This window comes from Haemaphysalis longicornis, unplaced genomic scaffold (assembly GCF_048455015.1).
Source record: "Haemaphysalis longicornis isolate Haplotype H1 unplaced genomic scaffold, Haemaphysalis longicornis Haplotype H1 scaffold_10, whole genome shotgun sequence".
Classification (NCBI taxonomy): Eukaryota; Metazoa; Arthropoda; class Arachnida; order Ixodida; family Ixodidae; genus Haemaphysalis; species Haemaphysalis longicornis.
The window spans coordinates 56,324,969-56,352,015 of NW_027526204.1; the positions used below are offsets into that span (position 1 = coordinate 56,324,969).

Consider the following 27,047-nt stretch of genomic DNA (forward strand, 5'->3'; position numbering starts at 1 on the left):
GACACGCCGCCCTCCTTTTTCGTTGCTTTCTTTTCTGTCAGTGAGTGTATGCGTGCTCAAGATAAGTTCAGGCCATTGGTGCCCGTTCACCACAGCATTTAAAAGGTCATATAGTAAGCTCAGGCTAACAGCAATTCGCCTGACTAGCGCAAGTTCAGTGTCACCGAAAAGAGTGCACACTACTACGAACTGAAGGGCAGCTCTCATTATGCAACGTTCAGAAGACCTCGATTCATGGGCCGGCCAGCCAATCGGGCCAATCCAACCCAGAAAGGCACCATTCCCAGCGACATCAATCAGACACGCCGCCCTCCTTTTTCGTTGCTTTCTTTTCTGTCAGTGAGTGTATGCGTGCTCAAGATAAGTTCAGGCCATTGGTGCCCGTTCACCACAGCATTTAAAAGGTCATATAGTAGGCTCAGGCTAACAGCAATTCGCCTGACTAGCGCCAGTTCAGTGTCACCGAAAAGAGTGCACACTATTACGAACTGAAGGGGCAGCTCTCATTATGCAACGTTCAGAAGACCTCGATTCATGGGCCGGCCAGCCAATCGGGCCAATCCAAGCCAGAAAGGCACCATTCCCAGCGACATCAATCAGACACGCCGCCCTCCTTTTTCGTTGCTTTCTTTTCTGTCAGTGAGTGTATGCGTGCTCAAGATAAGTTCAGGCCGTTGGTGCTCGTTCACCACAGCATTTAAAAGGTCATATAGTAGGCTCAGGCTAACAGCAATTCGCCTGACTAGCGCCAGTTCAGTGTCACCGAAAAGAGTGCACACTACTACGAACTGAAGGGGCAGCTCTCATTATGCAACGTTCAGAAGACCTCGATACATGGGCCGGCCAGCCAATCGGGCCAATCCAAGCCAGAAAGGCACCATTCCCAGCGACATCAATCAGACACGCCGCCCTCCTTTTTCGTTGCTTTCTTTTCTGTCAGTGAGTGTATGCGTGCTCAAGATAAGTTCAGGCCATTGGTGCCCGTTCACCACAGCATTTAAAAGGTCATATAGTTGGCTCAGGCTAACAGCAATTCGCCTGACTAGCGCCAGTTCAGTGTCACCGAAAAGAGTGCACACTACTACGAACTGAAGGGGCAGCTCTCATTATGCAACGTTCAGAAGACCTCGATTCATGGGCCGGCCAGCCAATCGGGCCAATCCAACCCAGAAAGGCACCATTCCCAGCGACATCAATCAGACACGCCGCCCTCCTTTTTCGTTGCTTTCTTTTCTGTCAGTGAGTGTATGCGTGCTCAAGATAAGTTCAGGCCATTGGTGCCCGTTCACCACAGCATTTAAAAGGTCATATAGTAGGCTCAGGCTAACAGCAATTCGCCTGACTAGCGCCCGTTCAGTGTCACCAAAAAGAGTGCACACTATTACGAACTGAAGGGGCAGCTCTCATTATGCAACGTTCAGAAGACCTCGATTCATGGGCCGGCCAGCCAATCGGGCCAATCCAAGCCAGAAAGGCACCATTCCCAGCGACATCAATCAGACACGCCGCCCTCCTTTTTCGTTGCTTTCTTTTCTGTCAGTGAGTGTATGCGTGCTCAAGATAAGTTCAGGCCGTTGGTGCTCGTTCACCACAGCATTTAAAAGGTCATATAGTAGGCTCAGGCTAACAGCAATTCGCCTGACTAGCGCCAGTTCAGTGTCACCGAAAAGAGTGCACACTACTACGAACTGAAGGGGCAGCTCTCATTATGCAACGTTCAGAAGACCTCGATTCATGGGCCGGCCAGCCAATCGGGCCAATCCAAGCCAGAAAGGCACCATTCCCAGCGACATCAATCAGACACGCCGCCCTCCTTTTTCGTTGCTTTCTTTTCTGTCAGTGAGTGTATGCGTGCTCAAGATAAGTTCAGGCCGTTGGTGCCCGTTCACCACAGCATTTAAAAGGTCATATAGTAGGCTCAGGCTAACAGCAATTCGCCTGACTAGCGCCAGTTCAGTGTCACCGAAAAGAGTGCACACTACTACGAACTGAAGGGGCAGCTCTCATTATGCAACGTTCAGAAGACCTCGATTCATGGGCCGGCCAGCCAATCGGGCCAATCCAAGCCAGAAAGGCACCATTCCCAGCGACATCAATCAGACACGCCGCCCTCCTTTTTCGTTGCTTTCTTTTCTGTCAGTGAGTGTATGCGTGCTCAAGATAAGTTCAGGCCATTGGTGCCCGTTCACCACAGCATTTAAAAGGTCATATAGTAGGCTCAGGCTAACAGCAATTCGCCTGACTAGCGCCAGTTCAGTGTCACCGAAAAGAGTGCACACTACTACGAACTGAAGGGGCAGCTCTCATTATGCAACGTTCAGAAGACCTCGATTCATGGGCCGGCCAGCCAATCGGGCCAATCCAAGCCAGAAAGGCACCATTCCCAGCGACATCAATCAGACACGCCGCCCTCCTTTTTCGTTGCTTTCTTTTCTGTCAGTGAGTGTATGCGTGCTCAAGATAAGTTCAGGCCGTTGGTGCCCGTTCACCACAGCATTTAAAAGGTCATATAGTAGGCTCAGGCTAACAGCAATTCGCCTGACTAGCGCCAGTTCAGTGTCACCGAAAAGAGTGCACACTACTACGAACTGAAGGGGCAGCTCTCATTATGCAATGTTCAGAAGACCTCGATTCATGGGCCGGCCAGCCAATCGGGCCAATCCAACCCAGAAAGGCACCATTCCCAGCGACATCAATCAGACACGCCGCCCTCCTTTTTCGTTGCTTTCTTTTCTGTCAGTGAGTGTATGCGTGCTCAAGATAAGTTCAGGCCATTGGTGCCCGTTCACCACAGCATTTAAAAGGTCATATAGTAGGCTCAGGCTAACAGCAATTCGCCTGACTAGCGCCAGTTCAGTGTCACCGAAAAGAGTGCACACTATTACGAACTGAAGGGGCAGCTCTCATTATGCAACGTTCAGAAGACCTCGATTCATGGGCCGGCCAGCCAATCGGGCCAATCCAAGCCAGAAAGGCACCATTCCCAGCGACATCAATCAGACACGCCGCCCTCCTTTTTCGTTGCTTTCTTTTCTGTCAGTGAGTGTATGCGTGCTCAAGATAAGTTCAGGCCGTTGGTGCTCGTTCACCACAGCATTTAAAAGGTCATATAGTAGGCTCAGGCTAACAGCAATTCGCCTGACTAGCGCCAGTTCAGTGTCACCGAAAAGAGTGCACACTACTACGAACTGAAGGGGCAGCTCTCATTATGCAACGTTCAGAAGACCTCGATTCATGGGCCGGCCAGCCAATCGGGCCAATCCAAGCCAGAAAGGCACCATTCCCAGCGACATCAATCAGACACGCCGCCCTCCTTTTTCGTTGCTTTCTTTTCTGTCAGTGAGTGTATGCGTGCTCAAGATAAGTTCAGGCCGTTGGTGCCCGTTCACAACAGCATTTAAAAGGTCATATAGTAGGCTCAGGCTAACAGCAATTCGCCTGACTAGCGCCAGTTCAGTGTCACCGAAAAGAGTGCACACTACTACGAACTGAAGGGGCAGCTCTCATTATGCAACGTTCAGAAGACCTCGATTCATGGGCCGGCCAGCCAATCGGGCCAATCCAAGCCAGAAAGGCACCATTCCCAGCGACATCAATCAGACACGCCGCCCTCCTTTTTCGTTGCTTTCTTTTCTGTCAGTGAGTGTATGCGTGCTCAAGATAAGTTCAGGCCATTGGTGCCCGTTCACCAAAGCATTTAAAAGGTCATATAGTAGGCTCAGGCTAACAGCAATTCGCCTGACTAGCGCCAGTTCAGTGTCACCGAAAAGAGTGCACACTACTACGAACTGAAGGGGCAGCTCTCATTATGCAACGTTCAGAAGACCTCGATTCATGGGCCGGCCAGCCAATCGGGCCAATCCAAGCCAGAAAGGCACCATTCCCAGCGACATCAATCAGACACGCCGCCCTCCTTTTTCGTTGCTTTCTTTTCTGTCAGTGAGTGTATGCGTGCTCAAGATAAGTTCAGGCCGTTGGTGCTCGTTCACCACAGCATTTAAAAGGTCATATAGTAGGCTCAGGCTAACAGCAATTCGCCTGACTAGCGCCAGTTCAGTGTCACCGAAAAGAGTTCACACTACTACGAACTGAAGGGGCAGCTCTCATTATGCAACGTTCAGAAGACCTCGATTCATGGGCCGGCCAGCCAATCGGGCCAATCCAAGCCAGAAAGGCACCATTCCCAGCGACATCAATCAGACACGCCGCCCTCCTTTTTCGTTGCTTTCTTTTCTGTCAGTGAGTGTATGCGTGCTCAAGATAAGTTCAGGCCGTTGGTGCCCGTTCACCACAGCATTTAAAAGGTCATATAGTAGGCTCAGGCTAACAGCAATTCGCCTGACTAGCGCCAGTTCAGTGTCACCGAAAAGAGTGCACACTACTACGAACTGAAGGGGCAGCTCTCATTATGCAACGTTCAGAAGACCTCGATTCATGGGCCGGCCAGCCAATCGGGCCAATCCAAGCCAGAAAGGCACCATTCCCAGCGACATCAATCAGACACGCCGCCCTCCTTTTTCGTTGCTTTCTTTTCTGTCAGTGAGTGTATGCGTGCTCAAGATAAGTTCAGGCCGTTGGTGCCCGTTCACCACAGCATTTAAAAGGTCATATAGTAGGCTCAGGCTAACAGCAATTCGCCTGACTAGCGCCAGTTCAGTGTCACCGAAAAGAGTGCACACTACTACGAACTGAAGGGGCAGCTCTCATTATGCAACGTTCAGAAGACCTCGATTCATGGGCCGGCCAGCCAATCGGGCCAATCCAAGCCAGAAAGGCACCATTCCCAGCAACATCAATCAGACACGCCGCCCTCCTTTTTCGTTGCTTTCTTTTCTGTCAGTGAGTGTATGCGTGCTCAAGATAAGTTCAGGCCGTTGGTGCTCGTTCACCACAGCATTTAAAAGGTCATATAGTAGGCTCAGGCTAACAGCAATTCGCCTGACTAGCGCCAGTTCAGTGTCACCGAAAAGAGTGCACACTACTACGAACTGAAGGGGCAGCTCTCATTATGCAACGTTCAGAAGACCTCGATTCATGGGCCGGCCAGCCAATCGGGCCAATCCAAGCCAGAAAGGCACCATTCCCAGCGACATCAATCAGACACGCCGCCCTCCTTTTTCGTTGCTTTCTTTTCTGTCAGTGAGTGTATGCGTGCTCAAGATAAGTTCAGGCCGTTGGTGCCCGTTCACAACAGCATTTAAAAGGTCATATAGTAGGCTCAGGCTAACAGCAATTCGCCTGACTAGCGCCAGTTCAGTGTCACCGAAAAGAGTGCACACTACTACGAACTGAAGGGGCAGCTCTCATTATGCAACGTTCAGAAGACCTCGATTCATGGGCCGGCCAGCCAATCGGGCCAATCCAAGCCAGAAAGGCACCATTCCCAGCGACATCAATCAGACACGCCGCCCTCCTTTTTCGTTGCTTTCTTTTCTGTCAGTGAGTGTATGCGTGCTCAAGATAAGTTCAGGCCATTGGTGCCCGTTCACCAAAGCATTTAAAAGGTCATATAGTAGGCTCAGGCTAACAGCAATTCGCCTGACTAGCGCCAGTTCAGTGTCACCGAAAAGAGTGCACACTACTACGAACTGAAGGGGCAGCTCTCATTATGCAACGTTCAGAAGACCTCGATTCATGGGCCGGCCAGCCAATCGGGCCAATCCAAGCCAGAAAGGCACCATTCCCAGCGACATCAATCAGACACGCCGCCCTCCTTTTTCGTTGCTTTCTTTTCTGTCAGTGAGTGTATGCGTGCTCAAGATAAGTTCAGGCCGTTGGTGCTCGTTCACCACAGCATTTAAAAGGTCATATAGTAGGCTCAGGCTAACAGCAATTCGCCTGACTAGCGCCAGTTCAGTGTCACCGAAAAGAGTTCACACTACTACGAACTGAAGGGGCAGCTCTCATTATGCAACGTTCAGAAGACCTCGATTCATGGGCCGGCCAGCCAATCGGGCCAATCCAAGCCAGAAAGGCACCATTCCCAGCGACATCAATCAGACACGCCGCCCTCCTTTTTCGTTGCTTTCTTTTCTGTCAGTGAGTGTATGCGTGCTCAAGATAAGTTCAGGCCGTTGGTGCCCGTTCACCACAGCATTTAAAAGGTCATATAGTAGGCTCAGGCTAACAGCAATTCGCCTGACTAGCGCCAGTTCAGTGTCACCGAAAAGAGTGCACACTACTACGAACTGAAGGGGCAGCTCTCATTATGCAACGTTCAGAAGACCTCGATTCATGGGCCGGCCAGCCAATCGGGCCAATCCAAGCCAGAAAGGCACCATTCCCAGCGACATCAATCAGACACGCCGCCCTCCTTTTTCGTTGCTTTCTTTTCTGTCAGTGAGTGTATGCGTGCTCAAGATAAGTTCAGGCCGTTGGTGCCCGTTCACCACAGCATTTAAAAGGTCATATAGTAGGCTCAGGCTAACAGCAATTCGCCTGACTAGCGCCAGTTCAGTGTCACCGAAAAGAGTGCACACTACTACGAACTGAAGGGGCAGCTCTCATTATGCAACGTTCAGAAGACCTCGATTCATGGGCCGGCCAGCCAATCGGGCCAATCCAAGCCAGAAAGGCACCATTCCCAGCAACATCAATCAGACACGCCGCCCTCCTTTTTCGTTGCTTTCTTTTCTGTCAGTGAGTGTATGCGTGCTCAAGATAAGTTCAGGCCGTTGGTGCCCGTTCACCACAGCATTTAAAAGGTCATATAGTAGGCTCAGGCTAACAGCAATTCGCCTGACTAGCGCCAGTTCAGTGTCACCGAAAAGAGTGCACACTACTACGAACTGAAGGGGCAGCTCTCATTATGCAACGTTCAGAAGACCTCGATTCATGGGCCGGCCAGCCAATCGGGCCAATCCAAGCCAGAAAGGCACCATTCCCAGCAACATCAATCAGACACGCCGCCCTCCTTTTTCGTTGCTTTCTTTTCTGTCAGTGAGTGTATGCGTGCTCAAGATAAGTTCAGCCCATTGGTGCCCGTTCACAGCATTTAAAAGGTCATATAGTAGGCTCAGGCTAACAGCAATTCGCCTGACTAGAGCCAGTTCAGTGTCACCGAAAAGAGTGCACACTACTACGAACTGAAGGGGCAGCTCTCATTATGCAACGTTCAGAAGACCTCGATTCATCTGCCGGCCAGCCAATCGGGCCAATCCAAGCCAGAAAGGCACCATTCCCAGCGACATCAATCAGACACGCCGCCCTCCTTTTTCGTTGCTTTCTTTTCTGTCAGTGAGTGTATGCGTGCTCAAGATAAGTTCAGACCATTGGTGCCCGTTCACCACAGCATTTAAAAGGTCATATAGTAGGCTCAGGCTAACAGCAATTCGCCTGACTAGCGCCAGTTCAGTGTCACCGAAAAGAGTGCACACTACTACGAACTGAAGGGGCAGCTCTCATTATGCAACGTTCAGAAGACCTCGATTCATGGGCCGGCCAGCCAATCGGGCCAATCTAAGCCAGAAAGGCACCATTCCCAGCGACATCAATCAGACACGCCGCCCTCCTTTTTCGTTGCTTTCTTTTCTGTCAGTGAGTGTATGCGTGCTCAAGATAAGTTCAGGCCATTGGTGCCCGTTCACCACAGCATTTAAAAGGTCATATAGTAGGCTCAGGCTAACAGCAATTCGCCTGACTAGCGCCAGTTCAGTGTCACCGAAAAGAGTGCACACTACTACGAACTGAAGGGGCAGCTCTCATTATGCAACGTTCAGAAGACCTCGATTCATGGGCCGGCCAGCCAATCGGGCCAATCCAAGCCAGAAAGGCACCATTCCCAGCGACATCAATCAGACACGCCGCCCTCCTTTTTCGTTGCTTTCTTTTCTGTCAGTGAGTGTATGCGTGCTCAAGATAAGTTCAGGCCATTGGTGCCCGTTCACCACAGCATTTAAAAGGTCATATAGTAGGCTCAGGCTAACAGCAATTCGCCTGACTAGCGCCAGTTCAGTGTCACCGAAAAGAGTGCACACTACTACGAACTGAAGGGGCAGCTCTCATTATGCAACGTTCAGAAGACCTCGATTCATGGGCCGGCCAGCCAATCGGGCCAATCCAAGCCAGAAAGGCACCATTCCCAGCGACATCAATCAGACACGCCGCCCTCCTTTTTCGTTGCTTTCTTTTCTGTCAGTGAGTGTATGCGTGCTCAAGATAAGTTCAGGCCATTGGTGCCCGTTCACCACAGCATTTAAAAGGTCATATAGTAGGCTCAGGCTAACAGCAATTCGCCTGACTAGCGCAAGTTCAGTGTCACCGAAAAGAGTGCACACTACTACGAACTGAAGGGGCAGCTCTCATTATGCAACGTTCAGAAGACCTCGATTCATGGGCCGGCCAGCCAATCGGGCCAATCCAAGCCAGAAAGGCACCATTCCCAGCAACATCAATCAGACACGCCGCCCTCCTTTTTCGTTGCTTCCTTTTCTGTCAGTGAGTGTATGCGTGCTCAAGATAAGTTCAGGCCATTGGTGCCCGTTCACCACAGCATTTAAAAGGTCATATAGTAGGCTCAGGCTAACAGCAATTCGCCTGACTAGCGCCAGTTCAGTGTCACCGAAAAGAGTGCACACTACTACGAACTGAAGGGGCAGCTCTCATTATGCAACGTTCAGAAGACCTCGATTCATGGGCCGGCCAGCCAATCGGGCCAATCCAAGCCAGAAAGGCACCATTCCCAGCGACATCAATCAGACACGCCGCCCTCCTTTTTCGTTGCTTTCTTTTCTGTCAGTGAGTGTATGCGTGCTCAAGATAAGTTCAGGCCATTGGTGCCCGTTCACCACAGCATTTAAAAGGTCATATAGTAGGCTCAGGCTAACAGCAATTCGCCTGACTAGCGCCAGTTCAGTGTCACCGAAAAGAGTGCACACTACTACGAACTGAAGGGGCAGCTCTCATTATGCAACGTTCAGAAGACCTCGATTCATGGGCCGGCCAGCCAATCGGGCCAATCCAACCCAGAAAGGCACCATTGCCAGCGACATCAATCAGACACGCCGCCCTCCTTTTTCGTTGCTTTCTTTTCTGTCAGTGAGTGTATGCGTGCTCAAGATAAGTTCAGGCCATTGGTGCCCGTTCACCACAGCATTTAAAAGGTCATATAGTAGGCTCAGGCTAACAGCAATTCGCCTGACTAGCGCCAGTTCAGTGTCACCGAAAAGAGTGCACACTACTACGAACTGAAGGGGCAGCTCTCATTATGCAACGTTCAGAAGACCTCGATTCATGGGCCGGCCAGCCAATCGGGCCAATCCAAGCCAGAAAGGCACCATTCCCAGCAACATCAATCAGACACGCCGCCCTCCTTTTTCGTTGCTTTCTTTTCTGTCAGTGAGTGTATGCGTGCTCAAGATAAGTTCAGGCCATTGGTGCCCGTTCACCACAGCATTTAAAAGGTCATATAGTAGGCTCAGGCTAACAGCAATTCGCCTGACTAGCGCCAGTTCAGTGTCACCGAAAAGAGTGCACACTACTACGAACTGAAGGGGCAGCTCTCATTATGCAACGTTCAGAAGACCTCGATTCATGGGCCGGCCAGCCAATCGGGCCAATCCAAGCCAGAAAGGCACCATTCCCAGCAACATCAATCAGACACGCCGCCCTCCTTTTTCGTTGCTTTCTTTTCTGTCAGTGAGTGTATGCGTGCTCAAGATAAGTTCAGGCCATTGGTGCCCGTTCACCACAGCATTTAAAAGGTCATATAGTAGGCTCAGGCTAACAGCAATTCGCCTGACTAGCGCCAGTTCAGTGTCACCGAAAAGAGTGCACACTACTACGAACTGAAGGGGCAGCTCTCATTATGCAACGTTCAGAAGACCTCGATTCATGGGCCGGCCAGCCAATCGGGCCAATCCAAGCCAGAAAGGCACCATTCCCAGCGACATCAATCAGACACGCCGCCCTCCTTTTTCGTTGCTTTCTTTTCTGTCAGTGAGTGTATGCGTGCTCAAGATAAGTTCAGGCCATTGGTGCCCGTTCACCACAGCATTTAAAAGGTCATATAGTAGGCTCAGGCTAACAGCAATTCGCCTGACTAGCGCCAGTTCAGTGTCACCGAAAAGAGTGCACACTACTACGAACTGAAGGGGCAGCTCTCATTATGCAACGTTCAGAAGACCTCGATTCATGGGCCGGCCAGCCAATCGGGCCAATCCAAGCCAGAAAGGCACCATTCCCAGCAACATCAATCAGACACGCCGCCCTCCTTTTTCGTTGCTTTCTTTTCTGTCAGTGAGTGTATGCGTGCTCAAGATAAGTTCAGGCCATTGGTGCCCGTTCACCACAGCATTTAAAAGGTCATATAGTAGGCTCAGGCTAACAGCAATTCGCCTGACTAGCGCCAGTTCAGTGTCACCGAAAAGAGTGCACACTACTACGAACTGAAGGGGCAGCTCTCATTATGCAACGTTCAGAAGACCTCGATTCATGGGCCGGCCAGCCAATCGGGCCAATCCAAGCCAGAAAGGCACCATTCCCAGCGACATCAATCAGACACGCCGCCCTCCTTTTTCGTTGCTTTCTTTTCTGTCAGTGAGTGTATGCGTGCTCAAGATAAGTTCAGGCCATTGGTGCCCGTTCACCACAGCATTTAAAAGGTCATATAGTAGGCTCAGGCTAACAGCAATTCGCCTGACTAGCGCCAGTTCAGTGTCACCGAAAAGAGTGCACACTACTACGAACTGAAGGGGCAGCTCTCATTATGCAACGTTCAGAAGACCTCGATTCATGGGCCGGCCAGCCAATCGGGCCAATCCAAGCCAGAAAGGCACCATTCCCAGCAACATCAATCAGACACGCCGCCCTCCTTTTTCGTTGCTTTCTTTTCTGTCAGTGAGTGTATGCGTGCTCAAGATAAGTTCAGGCCATTGGTGCCCGTTCACCACAGCATTTAAAAGGTCATATAGTAGGCTCAGGCTAACAGCAATTCGCCTGACTAGCGCCAGTTCAGTGTCACCGAAAAGAGTGCACACTACTACGAACTGAAGGGGCAGCTCTCATTATGCAACGTTCAGAAGACCTCGATTCATGGGCCGGCCAGCCAATCGGGCCAATCCAAGCCAGAAAGGCACCATTCCCAGCAACATCAATCAGACACGCCGCCCTCCTTTTTCGTTGCTTTCTTTTCTGTCAGTGAGTGTATGCGTGCTCAAGATAAGTTCAGGCCATTGGTGCCCGTTCACCACAGCATTTAAAAGGTCATATAGTAGGCTCAGGCTAACAGCAATTCGCCTGACTAGCGCCAGTTCAGTGTCACCGAAAAGAGTGCACACTACTACGAACTGAAGGGGCAGCTCTCATTATGCAACGTTCAGAAGACCTCGATTCATGGGCCGGCCAGCCAATCGGGCCAATCCAACCCAGAAAGGCACCATTCCCAGCGACATCAATCAGACACGCCGCCCTCCTTTTTCGTTGCTTTCTTTTCTGTCAGTGAGTGTATGCGTGCTCAAGATAAGTTCAGGCCATTGGTGCCCGTTCACCACAGCATTTAAAAGGTCATATAGTAGGCTCAGGCTAACAGCAATTCGCCTGACTAGCGCCAGTTCAGTGTCACCAAAAGAGTGCACACTACTACGAACTGAAGGGGCAGCTCTGAGTATGCAACGTTCAGAAGACCTCGATTCATGGGTGCTGCACCGTGCACGAGAAGGTGACGCCTTTAGTCTGCAAGCTATGTGCGACGTCTCTGTAAATGGAAGACCAGCGACAACCCCAAGACACCTGTGCCGACCGCCTCTCATGGAAATCTGCACATGGGTGTTGTTCTGCTCGCATTCATCGATGCGAGGCGCCACAAACTCTGAACTGCGAGTCAGCCAGTGTCCCTCGGAGGATGAAACGAGTGTGTTTTTTGTTTGTTCTTGTGCTAGTGTGTGCACGCTTCTCCTTCCCTCCCCGAGCCGGGGACGGCCGGAAAAGGAATTCGGCCCATTTCTCCCACTGTCCTGCGACCCCCCTGAGGTGTTGAGTTACGCTTGGCAGAACCGTGCCGCGCCTGGGTGCCGGCAGACCACCAGTCTGCCGCTGCCAGCCCTTGAGAAAGCACCACTTTTTTTACGGAGCTAACCAGAGGAAGGAACCTTTCTTTTTTCAACTTGTAACCTTTTCCTGTTTTTCATTTATCCTTAATTAAAGTTTGCCCTTTAAGCCTTCCAATGTTTACCCGTCATCTTTATGGATAGCAGACGCAACGACCCCATCGAACAGCATATTGCGAGGACAGAATAGTAAAAAAAAGTGAAGTCTACCGCTTCGGCCACAACTGTCAGGTCCGCCAACAAAAAGGATTACGTCACCACGGGAAGCCTTTTGTCGACAGCTCGCCCATGACAGCACCGTCTGCAAGGACAGCCCGACCTTCAGCGGCCACCACGAAGCAAGGGCAACCAACAACAAGGTAGGCTCACCTTGATACCTACTAGTCAGTTCGCATCCAACGCAAGTGATTTTCCATTGAACGGAGGGCACTCTGCGAAAGAGGGGGCAAGCTTTAATGGATCCACACAAGCTGACCAGTCAGTCTTAAAAAACGAGCTCCGCCACAGAAGACGAGCCATGGGAGGCTAGCTCTAGACCGTGACAAGCCACTACGCTATCCCTCAAGGCTCAAGCAAATTACGAGACTAGCCGCGACCGGCATTGTCGTACAGTCGACGCATCATGAAGAAATGTGGAAAGTGCTTTAAGTACGTTTCCACGGGTTAATGTAGCTGACAGCGGGCTGGCTACAACAAGGCTTCATAATACGTTCCTTCAATATCAAGAGGCCAGTGACAGGTGCGCCGGGTTCCTGTTAAAGGAGCCATGAAGAGAAAACACAAGTTTGGTTCATTCGAAAGATTGCCTCGTTAGAACCATAACGACACCACTTATAACGCAAACTTCGCTCAAATAAGCTACATAATTAGGAAAAAAGGAAATGACCATGCGACCCACCAGCTCATTTTCCGCAACAGAACCTGTGATGTCACTGGGGAATGCTCTGCGATTGGCGGAGGCCAGCAAAAGCAAACGCATGTTAGGCAGGGCTTACAGTTTGCATAGCGAGCTAAATGCCCGTGAAACATACTGCACATTCTTTTTATGACAAAGAACGGTGGAGTAAACGGTTGAAGTTCCGAACGAACACGCAAGCGTGTGCGCCAATGCGTACGAAACTACGGCCTGGCCGAGCTCGACATCTCGCCATCGCGCAGACGAATTTTCGGGTTCGAGGCGCTCTGACCTTGGGGGAAAAATGCCGTAAACACCGCGCATTGACGCTCGTATCTTTCTGGTCGAAGCAGAGAGCTCGCGCGAACGGCTTTCCATACACGACACCGGCCAACTGGCATAAGCGATACTGCTACTGAAGTTGAACTATTATTAACCGTAATAAAAATACGGCACATACGTACCAGTCTGTATTCGTCCGTCGCGACGGGGCTGACGAGGCAGCGGTGCCGACGGCAGGGCGTTCGTCTGTTGTGGCTATCGCGGAATGGTCGCTTTCCCGTCCACCGCGTATCCCACAACTCTTGCCGCTCGTGCACTTAGAAGCATTGAGCGTTCAAGTGGTGTGAGGTTGTTAAATGCAAGCCCTAGCTCCTCGGCGGGAGTTTTGTTCTCCGGATCAGGCGATTCCATGACTAGGGCTGCGGGTGCACTAGGTTTTACAAGTATTTTTAAAATGGCCGCCGTCTCGGTCGACTCCCGCGTGTGGGTGCTATACGGAGTCGACATACTAAGTATCTGTTTCATGGACCGGCCCGTGTGACGCCGTTGCTCACGTCACCAAATGTGCCATTTTAGCGGGAGATTTAAAATTTTGGCTTAAATTGCCTTATTTCTCAGTGAATAAAGCATCATTTGCTTCCGGGAAAGCGCTTGGGGTACTATGAAACACCTAATCTTTCGAATAAAACAAACTTTTGTTTTCTCTTCATGGCTCCTTTAAAGACAGGCACTGCTGAAAGCCTTAGCGAACTGGCGCTGCACAGGGCCGTCGACGCAGACCGAGTTGGCACCATCCGCGAAAATTTACGCGAGAGCGAATACGAACGCGACGGCGAGAGGGAGAACGACCAAAAAAAAGGAGACAATGTCCCGGGTATCATCAGCTCGCTCGGTTACCTCTTCGAGATCACAGCGACCGAACTCGTCCACAATAATCACGGTTGCTGTGCAGGCACGCGCACAGCCACAAGCCGCCCTAGCGAGAGCCTCTTTCGTTCGAAGGGAGGCAGCCATGAAACTTGAAAGGGCAAAGTTGGACGCTGAACTTGAACTCCTTCAGCACGAGAGGGAGGCTGCGGCTGCTGAGGCACAGGCAGTTGTTTTGGAGGCAGCGGCGGAGCACGATGGCGGGGAGTGTTCCCGCTCACTCCCTCCACTAGACATTGCGCAGCGCGCGGAGAGTTATGTCGCAGAACAAGCAAGTCTGCATGCCATGGATCTCGTACCCGTGCCCCTCGTGCCTGGCGACGGTCGCCGTAGTAGCAGCCACTCAGAACCCCAGTGCTTGTTGGCTTCGCAGGCCGATCAGCGGCCACCGCCGCCAACTCCGGCCCCGCCCAACGAGGCGTAGAGTTGGCTGGCGTCATGCGGTATCTGTGTCGCAGGGATCTGGTTTCTACCGGCCTCACCATATTTGACGACAAACCTGACAGCTAGCGGGCTTGGAAATCATTATTTAAAGGGGTGATCCGGGACCTCGATCTATCTCCTCAAGAACAGCTTGACCTCTTGATCAAGTGGCTGGGTCCGAACTCATCAGCGCAGGCCAAGGGGCTTAGATCGGTGCACGTCGACAACTTCACAGCGGGCTTGAATGTCGTTTGGAAGCGTCTGGACGATAACTACGGGCGCCCAGAGGTGGTTGAGGACGCGTTGCTAATTAGGCTGGCGAAGTTCCCAAAGCTTTCTCACCGAGACAACGTGAAGCTGCAAGAACTCTCGGACTTGCTCCATGAGCTTGAAGTGGCAAAGAGAGATCCATATCTTGCGGGACTCAAATACCTTGATTCAGCCAGTGGAATTAACTCAATCGTCTCAAAGCTGCCCCCTGGGCTTCAAGAAAAGTGAATGTCCGTGTGCTCCAAATACAACAGGGAAAACAATACCGCATTTCCGCCCTTTTCTTTCTTCGCAAGCTTCATCATGGACGAGGCTGGCATGAGAAACAACCCTAGCTTCATGCCCAACCGCAATGATGCTCCTGCTGCATCCAACCCACGAAGAGTGAACCAAGACTACAAGCCGCCTCACGGAACCCCCTTTATCTCTACCCGGAAGTCAGACGTTGATTCGGCTTCCTCAACGGACCAACAAAAACCAGGCACCCGTACTGAGCGGCATGATGAACACAATCTGGATGCGTGGTGTCCCCTGCATAGGAGACCTCACCCCCTCGCGGGGTACCGCGCCTTCTGCATGAAAAGCTTGGCTGAATGAATGGAATTCTTCCGACAACGAGGAATCTGCCTCCATTGTTGTAAGTCGACAGACCACTCAGCGAAGCAGTGCCATGAAGTTGTGAAGTGCCTTCTATGTGGAGCTGGCAACCATGATACAGTAGTTCTTCCACCGGCAAGCCAATTATCAGATGCAGCCTTCGAAAACGAAAACTCTCCGACAGCCCCGAAACAAGCCTGCTCCACACGCACTCAAGTCAACAACAAGGACAACGAAAAGTCTTGCGCCAAAATATGTCTTGTTGAAGTGAGAGAAGGAACCCCAACCACTTTCTCCAGACCCATCACCTAAGTTGTGCACTTGTTTTCGCCCTGCAAGTCACGGTGCTGTCAAACAGGCTTGACACCAGACGGGGAGTGTTCTGCTCGCATTCATCGACGCGAGGCGCCACAAACTCTGAAGTGCGAGTCAGCCAGTGTCCCTCGGAGGATGAAACGAGTGTGTTTTTTGTTTGTTCTTGTGCTAGTGTGTGCACGCTTCTCCTTCCCTCCCCGAGCCGGGGACGGCCGGAAAAGGAATTCGGCCCATTTCTCCCACTGTCCTGCGACCCCCCTGAGGTGTTGAGTTACGCTTGGCAGAACCGTGCCGCGCCTGGGTGCGGCAGACCACCAGTCTGCCGCTGCCAGCCCTCGAGAAAGCACCACTTTTTTTTATGGAGCTAACCAGAGGAAGGAACCTTTCTTTGTTTTGACTTGTAACCTTTTCCTGTTTTTCATTTATCCTTAATTAAAGTTTGCCTTTTAAGCCTTCCAATGTTTACCTGTCATCTTTATGGATAGCGGACGCGTCGACCCCATCAAATAGCGTGCCGTGAGGCCAGAATAGGTGTCCCATGTTTGGCGTTTGCTGCCTGATGACATGGTCTTGTACGTATTTAACCATAAGCAATTCCCCGGACTGCACTGAGGACGACATGCTATGTGGAAGGCAGCCAGGCAGAAGCAGCCCGACAAATTTTTGGACAGTCTAATGAGTACCCTCGAACAAAACAAGTGCTTATAGCCTCAATAAAACAATGCTGTGTACTTAAATTTTTTTTTTCCATTTCTCAGACAAGGTAAGGGGGTGAACCTATACTTTGGCTCGGCGCATTTTTCAACTTATACGGTATTTTTCAAACTGATATTTGGTTGCTTTAAAAGGGCCAAAGCTACAACAGCAGAGGGCTTCAGATAAATTTAACGTGCGCTGAAATCTCGACAAGGAGACACTCTCGCTCTTCGCAACAATATTTTTCAAGGGGTCACAGAAGAAAAACTTCCGACAAGTTTGTCACTCCTCCACTTGTTTTCTACATTTCTCACGAGCTAGCTATTGGTGCAAACTCAAGAAATTGCACATCTTTATTTTACTGTAAAAAGTCACAAAGCTTCCATCTGCTTTCAATATGTTTGTGCTCATTTGAAACGATCGAAACAGCACCGCAATTCCTTTGTACTGCCAGTCTTCCATTATCTACCCGACGCACCGATGGCTCTACCAAAAAAACAATCAGCAGGAAGCAACAGAACAGCAAAAAATGCTCGGCAGAGCACTTGGAGCGACAAACTCTCTAAGCTGCAGTTACCAAATTTTTTTGAGGACCTTGTGTAGTTCAAGACAGTTTGCAGTGGAGCAGACAAAGCATTATGCTGGTATTTACACTCAAGGGGTCTCTTCGTTTTTGCCTGCACTGTCTGCATGAGTTCAGAACTAGTTCAGCTGGTTCAGCGCAGGCGTCGCCCTGCAGAACCGGTCCTGCACTTTCGTCGTAACACCCAGGAAACACTTGGCAGCGACCACTGCATCATAGAGATCATCATCCCTCTCAACGGTCATGCTGCTCCTCCACGCAAGCAAAAGCTCACGGACTGGAACAAGTTCCGTGCCAGCCTTGAGACCATACCCAGTCACATCGACGACATCGAAGAGTGGACAGAGGCACTTCTCACCGAAGCACATCAGGCTACTACAGAGATAGAGACCGACGAGGACATGCCAAACATGGACAGCCGGTTAGCACACCTACTCGAAGCCAGAGACTCACTGAAGAAGAGATGGCAGAAGCAGCGTCATAACCGTAAACTCCGCAAGCGCATCGCCCTGCTCAACCGCGAAATCGAGAAGCACTGTGCTGTGCTATGTCGCCAGCAATGGCATGCAATCTGCCAAGAGGCTGATGGTCAGATCCACAAGAGCCGTACGTGGCGGTTACTCCGCCACTTGCTGGATGATAGCCAGACCAAAGGCACACAACAGTACACCCTGGCACGCACCCTGCTCAAGGCACAGAAGGAGTTGGGGGACGAAGAGGTCTGTAAGCGCCTCAACGACAAGTACTTGCCAGCAACGCCACCCTCTCCTCTTCCGAGCTACACGGGGGATGCCAACCCCAAGCTCGACGCAGACATTGAGGAATGGGAAGTACGGGCAGTACTCCAAAAGATCAACAGCAAATCTGCGGCAGGACCCGACGGAGTCTCAAACAAGGCGCTCCGCAACCTCAGCGACGGGGCAATTACGGCACTGACCAAGTTCTTCAACGAACGCTGGCGCAGTGGCACGCTGCCCCCCAAGTGGAAGGAGGCACGAACGGTCCTCATCCCAAAGCCAAGCAAACCACCGAGTATCGAGAACCTTCGTCCGATATCCCTAACATCCTGTGTCGGAAAAGTCCTCGAACACATGCTGCTCAACCGATGGCAAGATTATCTCGAAGAGAACGGCCTCTACCCGGACACCATGCTGGGCTTCCAAGTGGGACTGAGCACTCAAGACACCATGCTCCTCATCAAACATGAAGTCATTGACAGACCATCCACGACCACAAGCCCAATGGATAACCGTGCGATACTTGGCCTCGACCTGAAGAGTGCGTTTGACAACATCCACCACTCGGCAATCTTACAACAAGTATCGCGCCTCAACATGGGAGAACGCACATTCCATTATATCAAAGACTTCCTAACCGACCGCACCACCACCATCGTGGCAGGGGATCTGGAACTACCAACCAAGAAACTGGGGAGTACGGGCACACCGCAGGGGGCCGTGATCTCGCTGACACTGTTCAACCTGGTCATGATTGGAATGGCCGAACGCCTACGTGCCCTCCCTAAGGTCAAACACACCATATACGCAGACGATATCACTCTCTGGATGGCCGGGGGTAGTGACGGCGAGATTGAGGCGTCCCTGCAACAAGCCATCGACGTGGTTGAAGAGCACCTAGAAGACACGGGTCTCCAATGCTCTCCGGCCAAGTCAGAGCTACTTCTGCTACTGCCGCGTCGCAAGTTCAGAGCCTCTCACATACCTGACATACAGCTCCGCACAAAGGACGGCACTACCATACCACGCGTCCACACGCTACGTGTTCTGGGTCTCCACATAGAGGAACTTCGTTACAACGGTCACACAGTAAAGCTATTGGACTCCAAAGTCTCAAGAGCCATCAGTCTCATCAAGAAGATTTCAACTAAGTATGCCGGGATGAGAGAGCACAACCTGCTCAAGCTTGTCCAATCCTTTGCCATCAGCCATCTGGCCTATGTCGCGGCTTTCCATGATTGGACCGACCTAGAACGCAGAAAATTAGAGGCACTCATTCGCAAAGCGCACAAAGCTGCACTTGGTCTCTATAATCACACCAACACCGAGCGGCTACTAGGGTTAGGCGTGCACAATACACTAGGTGAGATCGTCGAAGCTCAACAGACAGCACAGCTCACGCGTCTCGCACAAACTAGAACAGGCCGGGCAATACTGAAGAGGCTAGGGTATCAATCGAGGCTGCAGGAGGGTAGGGACTGGCTGCCGCTTCCGCGGGAGCTACTCCGACAGTTGCACGTCGCCCCCCTCCCCCGCCACATGAACCCAGAAGAGAATTACGAACGAAGGCTCGCCAGAGCCCGAGCGCTTACGGCCACTCATTCCACCGACACCGGGGCCTTCTACGTCGACGTGGCTAGGTACCCGGACCGCAAGAACACCTACGCGACCGCCGTCATCGCCGCCACCACTGGCGAGCTCTATACGGCCGGCAGCATCGTGGCATCTACCACCGAGCAAGCAGAGGAGTTAGCCATAGCGCTGGCCCTCTCCAACCCCAACTGCACTACCATCCTTAGTGACTCGCGGACTGCAGTCCTGCGCTTCGCCGAGAACAAAGTACATCCGAGTGTAGTGAGGGTGTGCGGGGCCCTAAGACCATCATCGACGGGCGTGTGCATCAAATGGTTCCCCGCCCACATGGGTATGGTAGGACCCGAAGCGAACCGCAATGAGGACGCGGACCGGATGGCGCGTGCGCTCACTAGACGCAACGTCTGTCCTGCTCCCCCTCCTGCGGAAAACTACGACAGCGACGGTGAAGACTTCACCCCGATTAACACATACGGAGAGGTGCTGAGATGGTTCAGAGAAACCAGAAGACAGTACCCAGGTCCCCACTCCAACCTCTCTAGGCAAGAGGCAGTGATCCTCAGACAGCTACAAGTGCGCGCGACGTGGACCCCGGTATGGGCCAAACACGTGCATCCCGAACTACAACCCAGTGACGTGTGTGTGCTATGTGGTGTTACTCGTGCTACTATGGCGCACATGCTATAGACATGCTCAGTGACCCCGGAACCCACGGATGTGCTTCCTCCTCACCTTGCCCGTGCGGTGTGCAAGGAAGACTTTGACTCCCAACGAAGGGCCGTCCAGTTTGCTCTGGAGGCCCTCCAACGCCAGCAATCGAGGGCGCTGCCTCCCCTTCAGGAGGCTGGTACCCCTGATTAACTTCTAGCCGGCCAATAAAGATGTTGTTCTCTCTCTCTCACTTTCGTCGTCTACTTCTGCACCTCCTCCCTAGGAAGTGCAGGGAAAGCCGTGAACTCATCCTGCACTCTCTGCACTGTCGGTAAATCGAACAGAAAAGAGCAGGCGCTGCGCGCTGCACTCGAAAATAGAAGAGGCGAGTGCTGCTCTCTCTGAACGAGTGAAGCGAGTGCAGCCAAATCGAAGACACCTAAGGAATTCACGCCGAGTACCCTCCCCATGCTCTGTATGCACAGCTCCATAATGAGCCCAAGCCTTTCTTGAACAACCCCGCATTTGCATGAGCCGACATCTGCAAAGCCAGGCATCAGAACTCTGACTACTGCTAGTGGAGCGAAAGAGGAACACAGACAAAGCAAACATTTGCCCCACCATCCCACCAAATTGAAGCACTTAGCTCTCAAGTCTTCTACTGGTCCTTTGCACCGCACATTCCCAAGTCACTCCACAGCTACACCTTCAAGAACACTTAATGGCCAACTGCACTCAAATTTCCCTCGACCAAATTTATTTTTATGTGTAGTAAGTACCACCAAATCAGCTGGGATAAGGGCGGTAGCCCAGTGAAAAGCTTCGTTAATCAGTCAGAAGAGTTTAAAAAAGCTCCACCACAGATCACATTGCACCTGCCGGTGGATGAAAGAGGAAGAAGCCCGGCTGGCCCTCTGGCCAGCCACGCAGGTGGAGAACCGGTCAAGCTCTGCTGCGAACGCTTCACCCATTTGCTGCCCTGTGTGCGGGTAGAGCTTGCGCGCAGGCTTGCTCCCGAGCTGCTGACCCTCCGGCCGCTCACTGGCTGGCGGCAACATCACCTCAATGGACGCACTCTCCTCGATTTCGGTTTCAAAATCACCGACTTTTGCTGATCGCTTACGGCGTCCACACACATATTTCAGCTGTTGTATTTTGCATCTTGCTTTCTTCTTCAGCAGACAATATGGAAACAGTGTTTTCAAGAGGTCGAATTTTAAGACTGGATCGAGCAGCACGAGCACGTGGGCGGCCACTACAGATGGGGGGCAGACAAAGCCCACCAGAGTTCGTACTTTGGAAGGAACCACTCACAACTGGTTCACCAACCCAAGACAGGCACTGCAAGGACAGCCGTTACCCATTTTCACTAACCTCTGCTGGCATCCGCGGTCAAATGTGTTGAAAAACTTGAACAGCGTGATCAAAGGAAATGTTCTAAGCTTTGAAGATGATGTGCTGCACAGGATGTCATGTTGATATAAATCAGCCATAGAATCTGACCTGGCACTACAGAAAGCCTTGTGGTTCTGCACGTAATGGCGCTTCATGATGCGAACTACTCCCAGTGAGTGGCGTGTTGAGAGGGTGTGTCGGCTGCGTGATTCCCTGCACTTGTTTTGCTCGGTGATACTATCTGCGGTGTGGTGTTGCGGCAGTCATTTTAGCACACACGTTCCAAGCAAGCGGTGCACTGAAAGGGTGTTTTGATAGCCCAGTGTCTACAGTGTTTCAAGTTAGTAAAAGTATCTCCATAGCTACGAGGCCACCTGGACTTCTTAACACACCAGGAGCCGATGTGGCCGCAGCAAGGAAGCCGGATTAGGTCGTTCTCCTCTACATACCTGTGCCACACAAGGCTCCACAAGGCACAAAAGGCTCCAAGCAAGTGCGAGCCTTGTGCTTTGTGGTAAGTGCAAAAGTAACAGCCTCGAGAACCACAATGAATCCAAAGCAATATTCACGCTATGGTTTCATGGGTATATTTGCTACGTCTCATGTCGTATCACAGAGTTTCTACTGTATCTTGTTTCTATTTGGTGCAATGCAGAGATGACAAACAAGGAAGTTATAACACAGGTCACTCACCCTGTGTATTGAGAGTGTGAGGAGCTGGAGCCGGCATCGTTCCCTTGCAGTTCTGTTGAAGCCTCGTTGTTAACACCGAGTTGCAGAGTGGGCAATCTTTCAAAGGAGACACTGCCCTGTGCATTGGTGGCCTCACGTCCTGGAAAAAAAAAAAAAAAGGATGGAACAGAAACAGTTAACACAACTCAGTTTGGCTAATTAACTGCAATTTTACATGCCACAGTTACACTCGCACTGCAGGCGTATGGTAGAATATGGCTAACAATTTATTTAGATCAGCACAGGGATATTAAGGAAGCCTCCACCAAGCACAAAAAGAGATACAGTACACAGCAGACAATAAAAGAAATGAACAAGAAAGGACAACCACGAGTGCTCAGTTACTCATCTCTAAGTGAGTGTGTGCTTGTGGCTGTGCTTTTCCCTTGTGTGGTGTATCATAGGTATTGCATGTTTCTCTCTTTTATTTTAATCCACGAACTCACCCAAGCCTTAACGTTAACCATTGGGGCTATGACCTTCATCTGCAAAACAGCAATTGCACACGAGAATCAAATGTAAGCTCATGCTCACAAGCCCACTACAGCCTTCGACCTACAGCAAGGGGCACTATTTCCACAAATCCCCTGAAGGCCCACCTGCCCGGCTCACTCGGTGAAGTGGGAGGCACTATTACAACTTGGCACTTGACTTACAGTGTGTTCTGCATATATGTTGTAAGTCACAGGAGCAATGAAAATCTACACTATAAGGAGCGCTACACTATAATCAAAACATGCACAAACCATGGTAGTGCAAAGTACCCCTCAAGCTTTCTCTGGTTACCGCCAGTCGAAGGAATGCCTTTTAAAAACTCAGCCACACTGTATTTTCTAACATCAGCTGCTGCTGCAAGAGTTCAACAAATTGCACACATGGCTTTACGCTAAATTTTACTGTGTTTAAAGAAAGAGTTGGTATTCCTTGGCATTTAAAACAAATTCTACAGTAGCAGAAGCTCTGCCAATAGCACCGATGCAGCTGAACCAGAACACAGGACTTTGTTGCTGTTTCTTTCGCCCGCTACCTCGTTTGCTGGCGATGCAAATGGCAGTGCGTATCACCATGCTTTGGTAGCAACCACTCGTGGCACGGTGGCTCGCTATCTCCAGGGGCGCCCAAAAGAAAAAGGCACCGGCTTAAAGGCAAAATGTTTACTACATAACTAGCGGCGCTGCCAGTCACTGTCAGGGCAGGCCTGCCAAGGAAAAGGGTAGTTGGTTTTTTATGTGCTTTGAAAAAAAAGGAGTCATATTTCTTCTTTCCTGAGCCCAGGTTGAAGCCGAGGGAGCGCACATTAACTTGGTGACTGATTACCTCTTTCTTTGCAACCCTAAAATCAGCTGCTCGAATACAACCAGGAACATGACTGGAGTGACTGTGTTTCTAAGCAGTACGCTTCCGCATGAAGTTCTACAGAAGGCCAACTGGTGGTGACCCTAGGAGCGTTCTAGAAATGTGACGGTGAAAACCTAGTTGGATGTCCTCTTGATCTGCTCTTGAACCTGGCAGCCGCATCTGTAACCACGTGACCAGCCACCCGAACAGCATTCTGAAAAGCTCGTTCCACTCACTAGTCATTGCCAGGAGCCTTCTGTTTGCCGACGCCACTCCCTTCCCCTCTCAGGTTGGCCCGTACTGCACGTGTGCCTTCCCCTCCTTTGGCACTGCTGTTCCCCTTAACTGGCGTGTGCTGCATCGCCATTCTTCAGAGCCCTCCTCCACACTTCTGTCTCCCTTTCCCGGCACACAATCCCCAACTCGCGATCACTGCAACCCCAAACGCAACTGTTAATGCAATAGCGTTATTAGGCTCATTTTTCGATTTCCCCGTGCCTGCTAGCTGCCTGCTATCAGCCGCGCTCATCAAGTTTCCACGGAAATACGTCATCTCTGCCAACCGGAAATTACGACTGAAGCAGCAAGATTCGAGGGCTGGCCTGCATCGAGGCAACTGAAGTGTAGAAACGAGGAAAATGATACTATAGCGGAGACGAAAGCAAGGACACGCATTTTCAGCAGGTGCCCCACCTGCGCAGTGAAGTTCGTTCAACACCAAGTCGGCGGTAGCACACTCGACAGACACGGTCGCCAGCCATGCCCGCAACTAAGGCCCCTACATCAAAGCCTCTTTCCACCAGAAGATAAAAATAAAATTCCGATAATTTATGAGCCAAATCTGCGCCTGCGCTATGTGGCACGCCATTGCGGACGTTTCCCGAATAATTTAGTCCACCTGGCGATCTTTAACGTGCGCCGAAGTGTCGACACACGGGCGTTTCAGTTTTCAGCTTCCATCAGAAAGACGGCCGCCCAGGGCTGGGAATCGAACCCACGTGCTTGGGCTCAGCAGTGCAACGCCTTACCCACTGGCCACCCCGGTGAATTTTTCCAGGACTGATGCCGCCACCAGCATTGGGTCAACTAACTAAAACAGGGACAAAGGACTAACGCCAGTCTCTCAGAACTCACGGAAGGCATTGACTATAAGTAAAAACGAATTAAAATAAAGCTCAAGGGTATATTCACATAAATTTTCACACTATGTTACAACATTCTCGTGGTTCTGCCTGGGGTGCAAGCTCCGTTTGACGAACGATGGAGGGTGCTGCACGGCCAAGTTAAAAATGACCTTAAGAAAGGTACGTATGTCCTCCCAGAAAACAGTCACGTAACGGTGCCCGGCGTTGATCTAGAGTAAAGTAATAGCGCCGAACTCAGAATCGCCAAAAAAGAGAAAATCTGTAACCAATCACCCACATTATAAAACGCCTAACCTAGAGAAGAGCAGGAAAGAGAAAAACAGTAAGACTCTTAACAGTCACTGATCATGAGCCGGATATTAGAGAGCTATACCAAACCACAAATTTTCCCGCACCGAAGATAAAAAAAACACCATCATCAGGACAGCATACAGGGCAGTCCTCAACCTCGCAATTTTAACCGTGAGATGAACTGACAATCACTGGTTCACCGGAGTAACAGAATGGACTGCCAGAGATGGGTCTATTAGAAGGGGAAGGCCAATTACTCGATGGAGGGAAGAAAGACTATTATTCGGAGGCAGAGACTGGACTCGGGCAGCACAGGACAAGAGTGGTAAATGTCAATGAAAGAGGCCTTTGTCTTGCAGTCGACCTGAAATGTTGATAATGATGATGATGAACAGGCCCTCAAATTGTGCCTCTATAACACTCTTGTTGAAGAAATCAGAGAAACCATTCTCTTAGCACCAAGAGAGCGGCTGAGAAAACAAAATCGGGACGAGCCATCGTATGGAAAACAGGTTACCCCTCTGAAAATACACGACTGTGCGCCTTGATAGACAGGTCACCGATTCTGCGACTCTGCATAAAAACTCTCCTCCACCAAAAAAGTGGATCCAAGCCTACACAGGAACAGGCATATGGTGGGAGCAAGTTCATTCCAGGCAAGTTTTCAACTCGTAACACCACAGTATACACCAACTCCGACACGTTTGAAAGCACGAGGCAGCAATTGTCGTAGTTGACTACTTAGCAATCTTTGTGACTGCATGGCCCTTCTACTTACAGGAACAAAGGAACGAAAGTTGGAGACCGTCTTGGCAATCCGGCTAGCGGAAGTATCGAACAGAAGCGTAAACACTATTACAGGCTCTCAAAGGCCATTAGACTTTTCTGCATGCAGAATACCTACACGCTTCTGTAAGATACTACCTTCCACAATTCAGAAAATTAGTAACGTCACCTGGACGCCTGGACACAAGGGTCTGGAAGAGAACGAGGCACCGACCAAGAGTCACGGGAACTCACATACAGTGCTTCTTGCGACCACGACTACTGCACTCCCCAGCAAGAAAAACGCCAATAATATCTCCTCATCCTACGCCTAGGAACCCATTTTTTTTCCAACGCTACAAATGGGTTTCAATGCCGAAGAATCGCAAACTCTGTGGAAGATAAATCCATGCGGGTGAAGACGTTTGGTGGGAACATCACACATTAACTTAACTCTGCTAAAATTAGAGGACCGTCCATCCTCTTCCATGCAACGTAGCTATGGCCAAAGGTATGCTCAGGGGAGAACAACTCAAATTTTACATATTGTGACGTACCCCCAAGCATCTGAATGAACATTTAATTTGTGACATCCCAGCCAAGGCGACGACGACGACGAACGAGTGCTACCCGGAACCCATCATCATCAGTGTTTTGCTCTGGCAGCTGGAGTGCTTCGCAGTCAAGAGCGTTCTTCTCCGCTGCTTCTTCTAATAGCGTTTTAGTAAAGCTCACCAACACTCCCAACGCACATTTTCTGTACGTGACAATATTCATACATATACAATGCTGACCCCTTGAAAATCTACGGTGAGTTTTGTATTAAGGTGGATGCAGCAGGTTGACTACAAGCTGTAGTCAAGCATAACAACCTCCCCACCAAGATGCTGGACGAACTTCACTTTAAGATCGTCTTCATAGTACAACCTTTGGAATGCTTCCTGCAAGCAGCAGTCGCCAAAATCATTTCATTCAGTCAAGAACCCATGCCAATGACCAGAGGACTTCGACTTTTCCCTTTCCAGCCAGCGCAGCAATGCTTCCAATCCGCCCCTTTTCCTATGGGAAACGTTGTGCATGGGCTGGGGTAGGCGAACAATTGTCGATTACATACTTCTTAGAGTAGCGTTAGTAACTTTAGCAAGCGTTCTTCTTTGCAGCAAGAAAGCGCTCCATTGCATAACGAACCATCGTCCTGGGTGAGCACCACAGGTGATCACAGCTGCAAGAGTGCACTTCTGCTATCACGGACACATCCAGCCAGCCGCTAACGAACAGAACGCCCATGACACCATCTTGCAAGACCATCACAGAAACGCTGCCGAAGATCAAATCTCGGTTGGACCCAATCTCAAATCCACAAATGAC

At 50.8% G+C, this 27,047-nt stretch overlaps 1 protein-coding gene across 4 annotated transcripts in view; it reads right to left on the bottom strand.

Moving 5' to 3' along the window:
- LOC144158571 (uncharacterized) overlaps positions 1-27,047 on the bottom strand; it is a 114,808-nt gene that overhangs the window by 67,484 nt on the left and 20,277 nt on the right. For all 4 annotated transcript variants that reach the window (XM_077689536.1, XM_077689535.1, XM_077689533.1 and 1 more), the window contains exon 4: positions 22,102-22,240. In XM_077689536.1, coding sequence (XP_077545662.1) covers positions 22,102-22,240 — 139 coding nt within the window. The remainder of the gene's footprint in view (positions 1-22,101; positions 22,241-27,047) is intronic.